The sequence below is a fragment of the Coturnix japonica genome, chromosome 19 (genome assembly GCF_001577835.2).
Source record: "Coturnix japonica isolate 7356 chromosome 19, Coturnix japonica 2.1, whole genome shotgun sequence".
Lineage (NCBI taxonomy): Eukaryota > Metazoa > Chordata > Aves > Galliformes > Phasianidae > Coturnix > Coturnix japonica.
In genome coordinates, this window is record NC_029534.1 from 5711233 (window position 1) to 5728813 (window position 17581).

The 17581-nt window shown below is 43.9% G+C and overlaps 1 protein-coding gene across 1 annotated transcript in view; it reads left to right on the forward strand.

Moving 5' to 3' along the window:
• Window positions 1-17581, forward strand: part of VPS53 (VPS53 subunit of GARP complex) — a 48206-nt gene that overhangs the window by 19215 nt on the left and 11410 nt on the right. Inside the window, exons 8-17 of the mRNA XM_015880699.2 lie at window positions 703-781; window positions 1866-2009; window positions 2697-2839; window positions 3148-3289; window positions 4764-4865; window positions 7655-7749; window positions 11445-11687; window positions 12795-12942; window positions 13099-13181; window positions 15244-15322. Of these exons, the coding sequence (XP_015736185.1) occupies window positions 703-781; window positions 1866-2009; window positions 2697-2839; window positions 3148-3289; window positions 4764-4865; window positions 7655-7749; window positions 11445-11687; window positions 12795-12942; window positions 13099-13181; window positions 15244-15322 (1258 nt within the window). The remainder of the gene's footprint in view (window positions 1-702; window positions 782-1865; window positions 2010-2696; window positions 2840-3147; window positions 3290-4763; window positions 4866-7654; window positions 7750-11444; window positions 11688-12794; window positions 12943-13098; window positions 13182-15243; window positions 15323-17581) is intronic.

Genomic DNA, 17581 nt, shown 5'->3' on the forward strand with positions numbered 1-17581 from the left:
GATGGAAGAATTCAAGGGCTGCAGAGGGGTGTGAGGGCCTGACTGTTTGTTTTGGCTCTTTCCAGCACGTGTAGGCATTTCCATTTCCCTCGAAGTATCAATTAAGCCGTATTGACTTTTATTTCTGGAAATTGGAAGCCTTATTCTCTCAGCTAAATAAAGAGCGTGATTGTGGTCTCCGTCAGACCTCTTCATCCATTTCATACCTTTGCTCTTATGCTTCTTAAGTTGGGATTTATAGGATAAAACTGCAGCCAGCACTACTCACATGGATGCATTTAAAAATAGCTTGGTGCACCTGGAACTGTGAAAGGTTCGTTATGAAGACTGAGGCGTTCGTGTTAGAAACATGCTTTCTGAAACTCGATCAGCATCCACAAATGTAAAGATCTGGCATTAAAGGCACTGTGCTGATTTCTCAGCTGATTAACTGGCTGTTATTGAAAGACTAAATTTCAGCAGCACGAGAGCATCAAGGACTTGTGTTGATGCTGTACAGATGGAGTTGTCATCCAAGTGTCGTTCAGGGAGGAAATACTTTCACAGTTTTGACATAATGCCTTCTTAGCGTGGGTGGTTTTTTCTTTCAGGCTGCTTTTTTTGTCCTTTAAGAAAACCTTGTGGAGCTGCTAGCTTTTTCAGTCCCCCTCATAGCAAGGTGTGCAAAATGGAGCAACGTTGTGTTTCTTCTGTCTCCATCAGGGTGAAGGCAGCACAAAATGAATTAGGACAGCAGATCCTGGCTGACTTTGAGGAAGCCTTTCCTTCCCAGGGTACAAAGGTAAGGTTCTCACATACTGTAAACTAGCCAACAGAACTGTCCTCAGCTTCTATCTCATTTTACTTCTGGATCATCATGGTGACTTTCAAAGTCATACTATTGTTAGAACACACCTGTTGCAGTGAGGCCTGCAGGCTAGTCAAGGAATACCCCAAACACTGTGTGTGACCATGTAGACCACAGTGGGGCCATGAACCCTTAGCATTTAACCCAGGTGTGTCTCCCCACATTATTGGTTATTTGTCAGACACAAAAGGTCAGTGCATATCTAGGGGAAGCCAAGCACCAGCTGTCTGTTGACACGCTGCCATCAAATTCATCTCTGGTTTACTCAGCACAGATACAGATCTGGGCTAAGGCTAAGGCAGAAAGTGTGCTTCCCACAAATTATGAATCCAAACGTTTGGAGCAATATGGGGGTAGGTGTGAAATAGAATTTATTCTAAAAAAAAAAAAAAAAAAGCTAGTTCTGTCTTCCAGAATACCAGCTCTGCTGCTTTCTTCACAAGTCTAACAGAAGCACAGAAAGGAGGAAACTGGTTGGAACAGACTCTTGGTGAAGGGCAGATCTGTGTGTACATGGAACAGCTTCAAAAGAGCATTGTTTTAGTTGTTTTTTTTAATGCTTCTAAATCTTCCACTATCATCATCATATGGGCCAACACAGACCAGCAGGTGCTGCTTTGTATTGCAAGCTGATCATCCTTAGGCTATATTTTCCACATTTACTTGGCCTTCCTTTTGCAGAAAAGAGGTTGTCCCATGGCAGCCCCTTCCCTTTAGCTGCTTTTCAGAATATCTAGAACAATGAAAGGATTTGCAGAAGAGATGGGATGACTGTTCTTATTTGTGGAAGGAGGTTGCGGTACTTCTGCAGTAGTTGAGCTGCAAAACAACTTTTATGGCCAGGGAAATGGAGGTAGCTCAGTTTTCATCCAACAGAAGAAAGATGCTTAACTGATAACGCCGAGAGCATGAAAAGAGGATAATTGAAAAAGGATTTAAACAAGATAACTTGGATGCAGTACGATTTACAATCATCCGTTCAGTTGTTTAACCTTAAATCATTTGTTTGTTTTGATAGAGACCTGGTGGACCCAGCAATGTCCTGCGTGATGCATGTCTTGTTGCCAATGTCCTGGATCCCAGAATCAAGCAGGAAATCATCAAGAAATTCATTAAACAACACCTCTCAGAGTATCTGGTCCTTTTCCAGGAAAATCAAGATGTAAGGAAAGCACTGTGAGCTACATTGGGGTTTTGTAAACGCTCCTGCAGAGCAGAGCAAAATGCAAAGCTCGTGTTTCCGCAGCTTCCTGTTGGCAATCTGGGTTTGACCTGAGAGCTGGGAGCACTGACACGGACAGGCTGATGGGTTGGGAGGCTACCAGAATGACTTCCTCTCCTCTTAGAGCTTAAGTTCAGAGATCAGCACTGTGACAAATAAATAAATTCAAGTTAAATGTGCTTTCTGCCCTCTGAAGTGTTGGAAACTTATTCTGATAGTTGCAAACCCAAAAATCTTAAAAGTAAAACAACAAGAGGAGGAAAAGGGGGGTCGGGGATGCCAGGAAATGGATCAGTCTTTGTAGCTAATTTTTAAGCTTCTTGTCCTGATGATGGAAACATTCCATCCTGTGCATGTTGCAAGAGCTCCTTTAGAAGTATGTAGGAACACAACCCCAGAGTTTGAAAAACAGTTGGGTTTTGGGAATCCAGGAATTCCTGCATTTTCATCCCGCTGTTCACTTGAACCTCTCTGCAAAACAAAGCGGATGGTAAGACTGAACGGATTATTATTGGGCCGAGTTTTCAGTGGTACCTTCGTGCTAGAAGAGATTTTCAGTCTGTCATGAATTTGAGCACTTGAATTATTAGCAGCTGCTGCTGTTAAAGGTGGTGTTCTCCTTCTCAGGTTGCCTGGCTGGATAAGATCGACAGGCGCTACGCGTGGATCAAACGTCAGCTGGTGGACTATGAGGAGAAATACGGGCGCATGTTCCCCCAGGAGTGGTGCATGACGGAGCGCATCGCTGTGGAGTTCTGCCACGTCACCAGGTAGGCTCGTGGTGCTCCCCAGCAGAACCACCTTCCTTGAGAAGAAGATTAGCTTGTCTTCAGCCAAACAGAGCACACAGTCATACGGCTTTCAAGGTAGCGTCCAAATATCTATGTAGAATTGCCCATGGTTAAGAGCAAGAGTGGGAAAAACCTGAGAAGTTGTTGAAGAGAGCATCTTAAGAATTAGCTTGATTTATGTGATGAAAAGCGTTGCTAGGGAATAGAATGAGTTACCATCTTAAGTTTTGGATCTTTCTCTTTATAGAAACCCATGTTGTTTTTCCTGTTTTGTCACTCTTTTTCAGAACAGAGCTTGCCAAGATAATGCGTACAAGAGCAAAGGAAATTGAAGTGAAATTGCTTTTGTTTGCAATCCAGAGGACAACTAACTTTGAAGGACTCCTGGCCAAGCGCTTTTCAGGCTGCACTCTGGCTGATGGCACAGTGGTAAGGGGATTTCTAAAGAGCAGACCCACAGATTACTAGGGGGGAAAGAAGGGCCCAAATCACACATAGCTGTGGTAGTGGGAGACCTGAGAAGGTGTCACCTGCATCTTCCCTTGGCAGCTCAAACGTTTAGTGTGACTGTGCTCAGTGGGTTGTAGTTGGGAAGGTGATTGCTGACCTTAGAATGTGGCAGAGAGGATAGCACGAGGCTCACAGATTGTGTACTTTTTTGGTTCTCCTGGGCACTGCTGTTTGCAACTGAAGCCACATTGGTATGGAGAGCCACAAAATAGTCGTGGTGTGGTGACCACATCATAATGTTTGTTTTCTGCACGTTGATGACACGTTATAACCAAAAGTTGTCTCTTGTCCATTTCTTGTTACCACACGTTTACCACAAGGTACCAGCTTTCAATCCCACATTCTCTTGAGTTAGTTTTTCTTGTAGGGCCATTGGTAACTTCCATTTTTCAGTGTCTCATTTGGCAGATTGTAAAGGCAGAGCCAAGAGAACCTCCTTGGTGAATATCTCTGGGCTCATCTGTGCTTTTTCAGCCTGAAATCTCAGGCAGGTGTTCTGCCAGCTGAGTGCCCTGGGAGAATGGAGCACACGTGTGACTCAGAAGCTACTGCTTTGAGGTTCACTGCACAGTCCAGCTGGTGTCTGGAAGCCTACTTGGATGTGCTAATTCTCCCTACAAGATAAGCCTGCTGGGCCTGGTTGTTATTTGCTGTGGATCAGTAGGTGCCACTAATTAAAAAAAGGAAGTCCTGTAAGGTTTTCCTCCTGGCTGAATTTAAATCTCTCAAGAATGCGGCCTTACTTTTCTGACAAATTTCATACCAAATTTGCAGCTTTAATTAGATTTACTTCACTGGTTTGTTGTTATCCCTATGGAAAAGATAGGCACAGAAGCTTTTGTAACAGAAAAACAGAAGGGGGAGGATATAAGTGCCTTGAAAAAAAAGAGAAAGAAGGGAAGCATTTCCTCTTCCCTGGATGTCTAACTGCTTATTTGCCACTAGCCCACACCAGAATTGTTTCCTCATGAAAAGGTGCACCCACAGCTCTGAGCACTTGGTCCCCACTTGGTTCAGTGCTGTTAGGCAGCTTGCTCACAGTTGAATGCTTCCATAGCACTGGTTCTTTACTAAGGAAAAACCACAGGCCAATGCTCTGCTGCTGCTTCTTGAGCATTCAGGACTGTGGAGTGTGGGCTTTGAGGGGGTGGAAATTTCTCATTCATCAAAATGCTCCTTCCAGGGATGATTAAGTGAGTGAGTGTGAGCACAGAGAGCTTCACAGCTCAAATGCTGAAGAGGAGGTCTGCATTCGCCTCTGTGCTCGGAGAAGTCTGATTGCTGTACAGTACTTTGAAGGGCTCAGTAAAGCAGCATGCAGCTGCAGTGTGTGGACAGGAGGCAAAGCACACTGTTCTCTAAGGAGCTTCCTTTTTTGGTGTGTTCTTTACAGAAGAAGCCAGAAGCACCTCCTCCTTCCACCAACCCGTTTCTAGAGGATGAAACTGGGACAGAGACAGATGAGATTGTAATTGAAAAAAGCGATACGGATAAAGTAAGTCTGCAGAGCTTTCCACTTGTCTGCCAGTCAGTCTCTGTGTCAAAATCTCTGGTGGTACCTAAGCTTTTCCAATGACATTGATTGGAAAGGTTTGTTTTCACAGCAATTAATTTAGCGCAGTTTTGGTTCCCTGGGAAGCATACTAGCTCCCAGTACAACCGATTTGCTGCGGCTCATTTCACTGAAACCAAAACAATCTTTATTTCAGTTAATAGTGCAGGGACAGTCCCACCACGTGAGTGGGATTCTGTTCTAGCTCATGCAGCAACAGCTCAAATGTAACTGCAGGATTTCTGTTGAAGAAAGAGGATCTAGCATAGCTGGGTTTTCAGATCTCAGAAAGTCCTCCTACTGTATGGAGCTGCAATTCATATTTTGCCTTGTCAGCCAAGGAAATCAAGTCTGGAGTCATCAGACAGCTCACTGAACTTTCAAATGCCAGTTTTAGGTTTTCACTCCAAAGATAGTACTTCTAGGATTTATATTTGTGGTGTTTTTCGTCCGCTGTCTCTGTGTTGCAGGTAACACCTAACTGCTTGTAAAAGCACTGAGTTTCCAAAGCCCTCTGCAAATGTTAAAGGAGTGGATAGTAAGCACTTTTGTTTTAATTGGCATTGATATCAAAGCCTGTCAGCTCTTGTTTTTTTAGTCAGCAGACGGGCATTTTCTAAGCATTCAGTTCTGTGTTGCTTGGGACAGGTAAACTCTGTGCTCAGTGAGTTCACAGTGTATTTCCAGGTGGTATCCTGGTCCATGATGAGGGCTCTAGGACCAGCTCTCACATCCATGTCCCAGTAATCCCTGGAGTGGTAGCTTACCTTTCAGCAGAGTTGGGTGTAATCCATCTGGGTTTTCACATAAGCAGGGCAGTCTTCTGCCCTCCACCAAACACCTCAGTACTTAATTCCAAAATGCCAGCAGCTGGTTAGTGCTGGTGGGTTAATGGTGGACGACTCATCTGCTGCTGACACCGGCTGAAGAAGAGAAGGGAGAGGAAGGGTTGAAGATGAGGAGTTCTGAGTGGTAGAGCTGCCCCAAGACACCAGTCCTGAGAATTCACTTGTGAGTGTAAGAGGGAACACAAGAGTGAGGGGGGGAAAAAATCCGTGTTAAAAAGAACCTCTTTGAGTGATCCTAGCAGTTAGATTTAAACTGTTTACTTTGGATGGTAATGAAAGGAAACTGGGCCAGCTGCAGCCCTCCTTACTGTGACAACAGTAACCTTTTATTATTTCCATCAAACTCGAGGAGGAAATAGCTTAAACATCTGCAGCTTTTGGACAGGATTGCACGCACCAAAATACAGCTTCAGCGCTACTGTTAAAAGATTTAGTATTCTCTCCACCAGCCGTGCTGGGAGCAGCATGATGCAAAGACACGCTCACTCACACAAAAAAGCAGTTATGTTTTAGGATTCGGCTCTTCCAGCATGATAAATCATAAACGTAATGAATGGGCGACCTTGTGCTGGCACTGCCATTGCTGAGTCTTGGCGGCTGGAAGGTTTCTGTAATTACCACCTATTGTTTTCTTTCCAGCTTTGATGAGCACGTGCATCTGGCAGGAACAGGCAGGCGCTGGCAGAGGGCTGGGGTGGGCAGTGCTGGGCAGTGGCTTTCTCCCACAGCTGTAGAACCCCCATTCTGCAGTCCTGCTGCTGCTAGAAAGGTAAATGAAGCCAGGCTGCAAAGGGTGGTCTGGCCTCCATGAAGCCATTCTTTTGCTTTAAGTTTGCAGCCATATGTTCCTATCTGTTGTGTCTTTGAGTCTTAATTATTCCTGAGAAATCTGCACCACCATTCCTGTTATTGAAGAGAGGATGTCCTTTAGGCTGCCTTGTTTTGCTTTTTTAATGCTTTTTCAAAAACAGCAACAAAAGAAAACATCAGCTGGAAAAATCATATCTTCATTGGCTGGGAGCTGAGCCTGTCTCTTTGGAATGGAACTCTTGCCTCTCTGCACAAAGTTCTTTGCAGGCAGTGAAAAACTGTCAGCTCGCCAGCAAGCAACGAGGAGAATTGTTTGTCATCTCAAAAATGAAATGTGGCTGTAGGGCGAAGCTTAAAGCCTCTGTCCAGCCTGATGCTTCAGCATATGCATGTTTCGGCATGGGAGCAGTCCTAGTGGCTTCAGTGAGATGTGCTTGGCCACTTTACAGAGCACAGTGCTAAACTAAAACTCAACTGGATGGCTCCCAAATGGCGTATGTGCTTAATACTCTAAATGTGACTTCAGAGTGGAACTCTGCATCCCCAGAAACATGTTTTACAGTGAAAGCAATCCTGTAATGTTGCCTGGATGATTCCAAGTGCAGTAATTACATTCCGTTTATCTAAATAACATTCATTCAGATGAAGTCTGTAGTGTCAAGTTATTTTCCTTAATGTTCCAAAACAGGGATTTTTCAAGGTTACTTGCAGATAACTACTGCGTTTCATTTCAGAGGTGACTACATCTGCTTGAAAAGTGCAGTGAGGTTTCCTTATTTACAAACTGCATTAAGCTTTTATTCTCTACTGAAATCTGTTAGCATGGAGAAGTCTTTCCTTGAAGGATAGAGGGTACTTTACAAGTAAAAGAATAACTCTCTGGAATGCTGGTGGCTCTTTCAGAGCAAGGGAGACTGGGACACACTGACCTTGTCTATTCTGCCTTTGGTTATTTGTCAACAGATTTCAGTGCTGTATTTCTGAATGCTCAGATCCTCCGTGCTGCTGAATTACGATCTCTCATAAGTCTTGTAGAGCAGATTGGAAACCAACACTGTAATTGCTTTCTTACAGCCAAAGAAGCCAAAAGTCCCGGACAATCCTTTCCATGGCATTGTTTCCAAGTGCTTCGAGCCTCACCTTTATGTGTATATCGAGTCCCAAGACAAGTGAGTAATGGCATCCTCTTCCAGTTTTGTTTGCTTTTGAGCGTGCTTTGCCATTGCATTGTTCTGGGTTCTGTACACAAGCTGCAGAAGGTGCATTTCTTGAAAGTTTGCTTTCTGATTTTCAGTTCATGAGCAGAACTCCTGGTTGGAGGACAGTAAAGAAAAACTGAGCATTCCGAGAGCCGTGGATGTTGGTTTCAGCTGTAATTGCCAAAGCCTGCAGGAATGATGCCCGCTGCCTGTCTGCGGAAGAGGCTTAGTGTTTCTAAAATTGCTTCTGTTGCCTCTGCAATTCCCACTGCAGACACAGGGCTTCCTTCTGTCTCACATCTTCCACAAATAGTAGGTTTGCTCTTTCTGTAAAATACACAAGTGGCTCCATGGCAGAGGAGCTTCGAGGTTTGCTTTAAAGAAAGAAGTTATTTGAGATTTTCAGATGAAAGCTGCTGTAGATGAGCTGGCTGTGAGATAACATTATCATTGGTCGCAGATTAGGGCTTTGTCAGGGCTTTTAATCCCTAGAACCCTACTTCATTTTCCTCTGACTTACAGCAAAATAACTTCAATGAAAGGAGCTTTCAGTTGCAGCTCGGAGAAGTTTTTCAAACTCTCACCACATTTCTTTTTTGTGCAACTCGATTCACACCAGGATTTAAAATCCATCTCTGTGACAACTGCAGTGTCAGCTGGAAGAGGAGATAGCTGAAAAAGGTTGAGTGCAATCATTTAGTCCGGATTAGTGGCTGGAAGAATAAAATCAGATGGCTACCTCGTGTACCTCAGCTACCTGTGCCCGTCTGTCTTCCATGAATTTACACACAAGCATGCTTAAGTCAAAGCTCAGTGTCCTGATTTTGTCCAACTGTGAGATAATCATCTTGAGAAAGGCTTCTCGTGCCCCTCGCACCTTTTATGCCCACTAATGAAAATTACAATTGCACACCATTGTTTGTTGTGCTGAGGTTGGGTTTCACTCTCTTGTAAAACAAAAGGAAACAGATTTTTTTCCTCCTTCTCAGCAATCCAAGCACCAACTTGTTTGAATATTTCTGCCCATCTCCCTGGGGGCCATTTTAATCCCTGTCTTGGTAATTCTACCCCACTGTGCTCCCAATCCTTTCAGTTGCTTTTATTTTTTTTCCTTTTCCTTCTGAATCCTGAGATGTTTTATATTAGCTTTATAGCCACAGGCTGCGAGGAGTTCAAAGAGAAACTGCCACAGCATTCCCCCATGCTGCCCCGGCTGCCAAAAATTGCTTTTCTTTGATTCTTCACTCTTCTTCCCCCTTTGAAATTGTGAGGAATCTGTTACTGATGTCTGAAAACAAGGAGTTCCTTAGATAACTGTATGCCGGGGTTCTGGATAGAGGAGGCGGTGTGGCAGTTCACTCTTGGTTTAAGTCTGTGGCAGAAAGCTGCCTGGTCTTTTTCTACTGAAAATTTTTTTTCCATATCAATTGAAAGAAACACGGTGCCAAAATCTTTCAGATGTCTCCTGTTAAATTGCTATAGAAGAGCTTTAAAGATGCTGTTCTCCACTCGTAACTGTGTTATAAATGTCAGATTTCTTAACAGTGAAGCAGATTTCGTTTTCTCCCCCACTGGGATTCAGCTCTTCTTTGTGATCTGCTGGAGCAATAGATGTGTACGTGTGTGAGCTAAGCCCTTCTGCTGGAGCAATGGCTCTGTCAGCTCTGCAGTGCTGAGAGGATGCAGAGCTGTGTGTAAGCATGATGAAGTGCTTGTGTTCATTCAGATTGTGTAGAAAACTGGCACTTTCTCTTTGCAGCATCATGTGCAAGGGGACTTCCATAACACCCAGCCTGTGGAAAATATGCTGCCATTGATCCAAGCTATCTCAGTGCTGTTGCCCTTCCCCCTTGCCCAACTGACGCCAACTGTTCACACCATTCAGCAGACCGAGTGACTGAGCACTGTGTTCTTCTTCCTGAGGAGCTGCACAGTTCCTCTTGTGATGGCCAGAGAGGCAGAAAAATCACTGAATAGATTGAGTGAAATTTAGAAGAGGAATCATAGGAATGGAAGGGCTTGGGAGGCAGAGTACAGTTCTGTTCATTTCATGTTTTTTCCTGGTTAGGTTTGGACAGGTCTTGCTCCCAGGAGATGCACTACTGTTAGGAATATCACGTCTGCGCTACCAGAGATCAGAGCCTTTTTGCAGAAACTGCATGGAGTGAATACTCATTTTCTGTAGCTCTCCTGCTTTCTTTGTGTTTCCCAGTAGGTTTTTCTGCCAAATGGTTTATGCTTCCATTGTCCAACCAACACATTCACAAAAGGCTGTCAGCCTTCACATTGTCTTTGGGCCAACTGAAACTAAGGAGAAAGAATCATTGACATCAGAATGGGGTGTGCACAGTATCCTGATGTTGCTTGTTTCCACCTTACAATAAAATAAGCACGTGCTTTGCCTTTGCCAGGCACTTTGTCCAGGTTAGATCAGAAGAAGCACAAAGCTCTGGCGTTTCTCTCCCAGCTATTTTGGACAGCTGCGTTTGCTTGTGCACCCCATTGACAAGACCTCAGGGGGGGAACCAGAAAAAGGCAGATGCATTTCACTTTGCCTCAGAGTGGAGGAGAACATGTGGAGTAAACATAACGAAAAGACATTGACATTCCTCACTGTGCCTTGAGAGCCTGAAAAAAACACGTGGCTGGTGAGTGCTAAGAAAGTTCTGCTTTGTTGCACAGATGGAGAAAAGCACAGATGCAGAGGTAGAGATGCAGCTGTTTAATTTAGTGGGACTTTTGACAAGGGGTAAGCCACGTCTGCTTTGCTAGGGAACCTGAAGGAATGCTGCAGCTCACAGCACATGGGAGCCCTCCTGCAGCACCATCTGTGTGGTTGGCGTACAGCCATGGGGGAAGGGAGATTTTGCTTCGTTGTGGTCAAGTACAATCAATGCTTTAGTTCAGTGTTCAATTGCTTGTGCCAGCATAGAGATCTATCGCGTCAGTTTAGCAGCCTGAGATGGTTTTACAGTTCTTGTGGGATCTGGAGTCAGACCTGAAAGAAGTCCTCAAAGCAGAAAGCAGCCTTCAAGAAAGAGGCTACCTGAATAGCTTCTGAGCCTAGTTCAAGCTTGAGAATCTTGCTTCATGCTTTGGAGCCCTGGCGTTACCAGCACAGCTCTGTAGATTAGCTTGGCCAAGGCAGATCATCCGTGGCAGGAGCTCATCCTTTTGGTATAGCAAAGTATGTTTACTGGGAAAGTGTCACGTCACCTTTTCCTTCTGGACCTCTGCCATACTTAGAAGCCTTTATGTCACTGTGAAACAGTGGAGAGAAGCTTACTGTTGCCGAAAGACCGCAGTGTTTGAGTAAGGACCAGGTTATAACAAATCACTGTAGACAATAGTAGGTGGTTCCAAGCAGAGCCATGTGATGGCTAATGGTGTGCCATCTCAAGCACATCCCTTTGAAAGCTGAGTTCTGGGAGCCACTGATCTGTGAAGTTTGCCTGCTGTTTCTGCTGGTGGTGGGAGTTAAACCTGATCATGACCTTCATGCACTTGCATCAATTGCACCAATGCAGTCCTCATTGCTGCACGAGGTTTGTGCTGAGATGAGAATGGGCTATAATACTGGACTGCTAGAATGTGTTTATTGGTGTCATAAGACAGGGCATCTCCCCAGCATTTTAAAGTGTCTTTCCATTATTTCTCTGTGACAGAAATCTCAGCGAGCTGATCGACAGGTTCGTGGCTGACTTCAAGGCCCAAGGGCCTCCCAAGCCCAATGTGGATGAAGGAGGAGCCGTCCTGCCCAGCTGTGCAGACCTCTTTGTGTACTACAAGAAATGCATGGTGCAGTGCTCCCAGCTCAGCACAGGTGAACCAATGATAGCCTTGACCACCATCTTCCAGAAGTACCTTCGGGAATATGCCTGGAAAATCCTGTCTGGGAACCTGCCCAAGTGAGTTGAGCTTCCCAAATGCTGCAGCACAGTCTGGTGAGACATTCCAGTGAGGAGCAGATACTTTGTGAAGATAATTAACAAATACAGGCTTGTTAACACTTAGTTTTTGCTGTCACAGAAACCACGTAGCAGTGGTGTGGCTACGTTTACAGCAAGGGACCAAATGGTCACTCATGGCATTGGGTTTCTTTGTTTATTTTAAGGTTTACTAGAAGTTAGCTTCGTATTTGGCTTTCAGATACAGTCACCTTAACTACAGATAACTTTGTGTGCTATTTTCCATCTTTAGTTTGTTTCCTTGTAAACCTGGAACCATCAGAATGAGTTTTATGAAGCCAATGAAGTCTTTCATAGATGGAAGGGAGAGGGTTGCATCCAGAGAAGTGGAAAGATAAATTTAATGTGCATTCTCCATCAGACATCAGTTGCATTCTTTGTGCACATATTTTTGGTGTGCTCCATTTTTGCTGTCCAAGATAAATAGTGGTGTCCTATTTATTTTTTAATGGATTTGGATTATTAATCATTGAGGGGTAGGGAATTTCTTGACTCTGAACTGTTAGAGTTCTTTCTTTGTTGATACACAGCAGTTAATCACTGGAGCAGAGTGGAAAAAAGCCACATCTTCTATCATCTACTGTGTTGATATCATCAGTTTTTTTTAAATGGATTACCAAAGTTTCAAATGTGTGTTGACATCTGTTTGGTATTGAGAAGATAAATACGAGAGGGAACCCGATAGGCATTGAGATTTCCCTGTAATCTTTAATTAGATTTTGAGTAACTGACAGCAAAGGTGAAGTTAGCTGGAGAAAGCTGCATTTGATCTACATCCTCACCTAACATGTTGTGAATAAGTGAATTGTCCTTTTGCCTGAAGTTTTGATATTAAGTTCTGCCTGTCTTTCTAAAAGACACTCCCTAACCAAAATAGCAAATGCATGTTTGATGCACAAAGAATTACACAGTGCCTTTTGATGCATGAGGCATTGGACTTGATGGTCATGAGGACTTTTTATGGCACTGAAATCTGGGAAGTAATTTTGCAGCATGTATCTATCTGTGTACACATGAAAACCTTACGGCTTTTGTCTTTTTTTCCAGGACAACTAGCAGCAGCGGCGGGCTCACCATCACTAGTTTGCTGAAAGAAAAGGAAGGCTCTGAAGTGGCCAAGTTTACTTTAGAAGAGCTCTGCCTCATTTGCAGCATCCTTAGTACTGCAGAGTACTGCTTGGCAACCACGCAGCAGGTGAGCTTTCCTCTCTAGCACTTCTGAAGTGACACCCAGGGTTCATTGACTGAGCTGTGGATGCAGTTTGATCACAGCTTAGGTTTTAAGAAGCTGACTTTTCCAGGATGCAAGTTGGAATTCTCATCTTTCTGTTGCTTTTTTGTTTTCTAACAGTTGGAAGAGAAACTCAAAGAAAAAGTGGATGCAAGTCTGGTGGAGAGAATCAACTTGACAGGAGAGACAGACACTTTCAGCATGTATGTAGAGCAGATGCATCCTCCCACAGTGTATCAAACATCCTCGTTTGTCAGCCAGGTGGTGCTGGAGTAATACAACCCAAAGATCCCCGTGTCATAGGACCCACCCAGACATGCAGTCTAGGTCTAGGCATTTCCTCAGTGAAGGAATGGTCCAGAGCTGCAGTACTACAGACATCAGATGTAGTTGTTCCCCATCATCCCAGCCAAAGGAACGAGAGCACTGGAAAGAGGAGAGGAAATAGTGAGTTTCCATTTGAAACATCATTTGCATCTTGGCAGCTCTGTGAGGTAGCTGTTACATTTCAGAAAAGGAAGCTATTTCAGTACATTCCTTCCTGCTTGAACTTCCCACTGTTAATCAGCAGCCTTGTCAGTATGATCAAACCCCATTTCAGATGACATAAAGGACTGATTCAATCTTACATTCAGGGATAGTAATTGGGAGAAGATTATCATTCATTAAAATAACTTTTCATGTAATGATGCTAAAAATATTCTCCTCTAGCATCATCTGCTCTCCACTACCACCAACATATAGAATATGTTTTGAGAGAAGTAAATTGAGGCAAAAAAAAATATATTGTTTTGCCTCATGTCAGACAAAAGCAAACCTTGGCAAAGATGGGGAAATAATCTGGATTGCCAGTTCTAAGATTCAGCCCCAGTAGCAGCAAGATTATGGGTTTTTTTTCAGAAGGCTTCCTTCCTGTGATAGCTCCTGTCTCACTCCAGTGGGCAGGATCTACTGAATCTCCATCCAGATTTTTCACGTGGTCTTGGACTGCATTCCATGCTGCACACTCCCTTTCCTCTAGATAATTCTCAGACCTTTTTAAGAGTGAATCCCTGACTGCAAACTAGGACTGCTATGTCTTCTGAGCCAAAGCAAGCAAGGTAACTGGGAGTAGAAATAAAATAACACTATACAATGGGATTTTTGCTAGCATGAACAAGGCAAGAGTGAATTTTGCATTTCCTTGTGACCTGTCAGGAGCTATTTTGTGTCACTGCTCAGTTTCAGCAGTGGCTGCCATTCAATGAAGTTGGTCCTAGGCAACTAATACTGCATGTTTTGGAAGATGCTTTAACGTACAGCCTGTATTTGCTGTTTTTAGACATCTTTAAACTGTCAGGCCTGATGTGATGTATCTTGTAGCAAAGACCTTTTAATTGAGGTTCAGTCTGTTCCAGAGGAGAGCACTTTGTTCAGTCTGCTGTCAGTTTAAGTCATAGCTATAAAACTCTCTTTGGCGTTTGCTCCTTCAACATCAAACAAGTTGTTTCTCCTGAGATTTGACATCCTGTTACTCAGGGTCATAAAGAAAATAAAATGTTGCTGCTTATGTACCCTGGGAAGGGTTTATTTCATCACAGATAGTGTGGAGCTACCACAAACACTTTAACAGCAGCAGGCTGGGAGGGTTTTACCTGCGTAGTAGGTGAGCATTTTTGGGGGGAGGCTCCTCCTGAAGCTCAACAAAGGGAAAATTACTGTCCTTTAAATCTGTGCCCTGCTCTGTTGTGAGGCTGCAGGTGGCTTTTAGAGCCCCTTTGAAGTCCCAGACTTTGTAGGCTCTGTTAGAATGCAGGCTGCTTGCTTGTGGCCTGGGCTTCCCTCTCTGTGAGCTCCTGCGTATCTGCCTGGAATTGTATGGGTTTCATTCCCTGTTGCTGAAGTACTGCTTGGTGCTGTCTGGAGCAAAGGTTTCAAGTGGCTTCCAGCATAACTAGCATCAAAGCTCCTGTGGCTTGTTGTGATGCATTGCGTTTACAGCACATTTGCTGCTTTACAGCAGGTGTGTTTGTTTTGAAGTGTAGGCAAATAGGTTTCTCTCCCCATTTGCAACCTTTTGGTCAGCTATTAAAATATCCTCTCTTGTGCAGCTCCTGATGAACAGCATACAGATTTTCCTGGGTTCTTTTCAGTACAAGTTGTAGCCCTGTGAATTCACAACATAATGCCAAATCTGTCTAATAGGTTTTCTTCTTCCCACAGCCAAAGAAACCAGTTCTGACACTGAATGTTATCCTAAAACTTATGCTTGTTTTTTTTCCCCAGTGTGATTTCCAACAGCATACAGCTGCTAGTGCAGGACCTGGATGCGGCCTGTGACCCTGCCCTGACTGCTATGAGCAAGGTAAGGCTGGATTTGTCTGGGGGAGGGGTAACCTTAACATGCACATCATGTACTTAAGGGTTTTGTTTGCTGCAAGTGCTTGACTTCCTTCTTTACGCTGAATTTTATCCATATATATATATATATATATATATATATATAAAGCTTATTACTTCTTGGAGCTGCAATTACTGTAGCTATAAATACATCTTCCACTCCAAAACCTAAAATTCATGTTAGAGCTATCATTCTTTTGCAGCACATTAAACACACAAACAACTGAATACTTTGTGTATCTATCTCAGACTTCCCAGTGCTAACGCTAGTGAGAGTCCTTAAGATGCAGAGAACTTTTCTGAGCATTTCAGATGTACATTCTTGTTTGCTGCCCTGCTTGTTGGCTGCTGGTTTGTGGCTGTTAGGTGGAGGCAGTCAGAGGGTAACGTGGAATTGGGGTATTGAGCCCTATTGCTTCTGTGCTCATCCTGAGGATGTATGGAGCCATTCCTAGAGAGGCCCACATGAGCAGAGCTGAAGGGTTTGGTTACAGTTATGCTGTTGGCTTTTATGTGTTTGAAATGCAGAGCTGTCTTTTCTTGCCAAAGTATTGTGAAAACCCATAGGGCTCTAGACAAAGGTGAAGACAACAAAAGCGAAATGAACTTTTTGTTTTTATATCAGAGATATTAAATGTAGATCTCCATTTTGTTAGGATCGTGCCTTGCTGCCATGGACTTTACTAACTTTTTGCTTTATGATGTATTCCAGCTGTCACTAGTCCCACCACCTCCAGCTAATCTTGGAAGTGGAATGCAGCAAGCAAGAGAGCTTGCACATGTCCCCCACAGAAAGGGGTGTTTTTTTTCCCAGTAAAACAACACCATTAGGAAGGGCTCAGAGCTTCAGGTGTCGCTTGTTTGCCATGACAGCTCCTTAGATCCTCCTGAACCCACCCAGCATAGCAGTGCTGGAATCACTCTGCTCTGTTTATACCCAAGTAAACCACAGCCTTGGGAAAGCAGCAGCTGGTGAGCCATTTATTTTTGTCTTTGGAAAACTAGTAAGATGCAGCATATGTGACGGGACTGTTGATTTATAAACAAGCGAAGTGCTATGAAATTAACTAAATAAATACTTGTCACTCGTGCACACATTCCCTTATTCGTTTTATACGAGTTTTACTAGACCTGGGTTTGGTGAAAGAGTTTTTCCTTCACCATTCTTTTCCCTTTCTTTAATATTTGGAAGTGTGAAACCTCAGTCTGTATTAAAAGGAGTAAATGCTGTTGGGCCGATCCATCCCAGGTTTCTGTAACTTGAAGGTGTGTCTGTCTCAAGGCTGCTGCTCCACTAGGGCTCTCCTGTTGTTCAGCGCCTTCTCATTTACTTTGCTCTAATGTCCAGCCCTGATGCCCAGGACTGAACACTGCTGATCCTTTCTGTGAATCTGATGTACATTTGTGAATAGGTGATGGAAATTCTGCCAAGAAATGGCTTGCTGCCACACAGTGCTTCTTGTGGATAACAAGGCGCTGTGTACATGTTGTGGCATTTAATTACCTGGTGTGCTTTTTAATTGTTGGGATGAGGAACGGTTAATCTGCAGGAGGTAATTTTGCCCCCGTTAAGCTTATGGATTGCACTGGATAGGGTTTCATTTATTTGCAGAATTAAACATTGATTTATATGTAAAACTGCACGCATAACAGGGACTGGGGAATATTTTAGTGACTTGAGTAGATCGCTTGCTGCTTTTAGATTTTGCTGAAAGCCTTCTGGCACAGCTGTAATTTCCCACTTCCTTACAATGGAATGGACAGCAGCGAGCCTTTTAATATCTGCTTTTAATAACTCCAACGCATACAAGGAAAACCCAAGAGCAGAGCGATCAGAGCTGCCAGCTTCTAATTAAAGTCAACATGAGCACCTTGCAAGCCTGGATCCAGATGCTTCCTGCCCCCTGCCTTCACTTTGCTGCCTCCTTCTGCATTGACCCAGGGCTGTGGGTGCTCCCTGTGCCCAGTGATGCTGAGCTGGCAATGGGATGCTGCATAGAGAAATGTGGTTCATCCCCAGTGAACCCACAGAGTGACCCGTTTTGCTGCAGACACAGGATCTGGTGGTTCCTCTACTTTCATCCCCTGGGTGATTTTCAGCTAGTAGTGTATGTAAACTATGGATATCCCAAGAAAAACATGGGATGGGGGAAAAAGAGGTATAAATTGAAAATGTCAGGAACAAAGCTTTACCAGAAGAGTTGGGCTCATATTTCTTTTGATG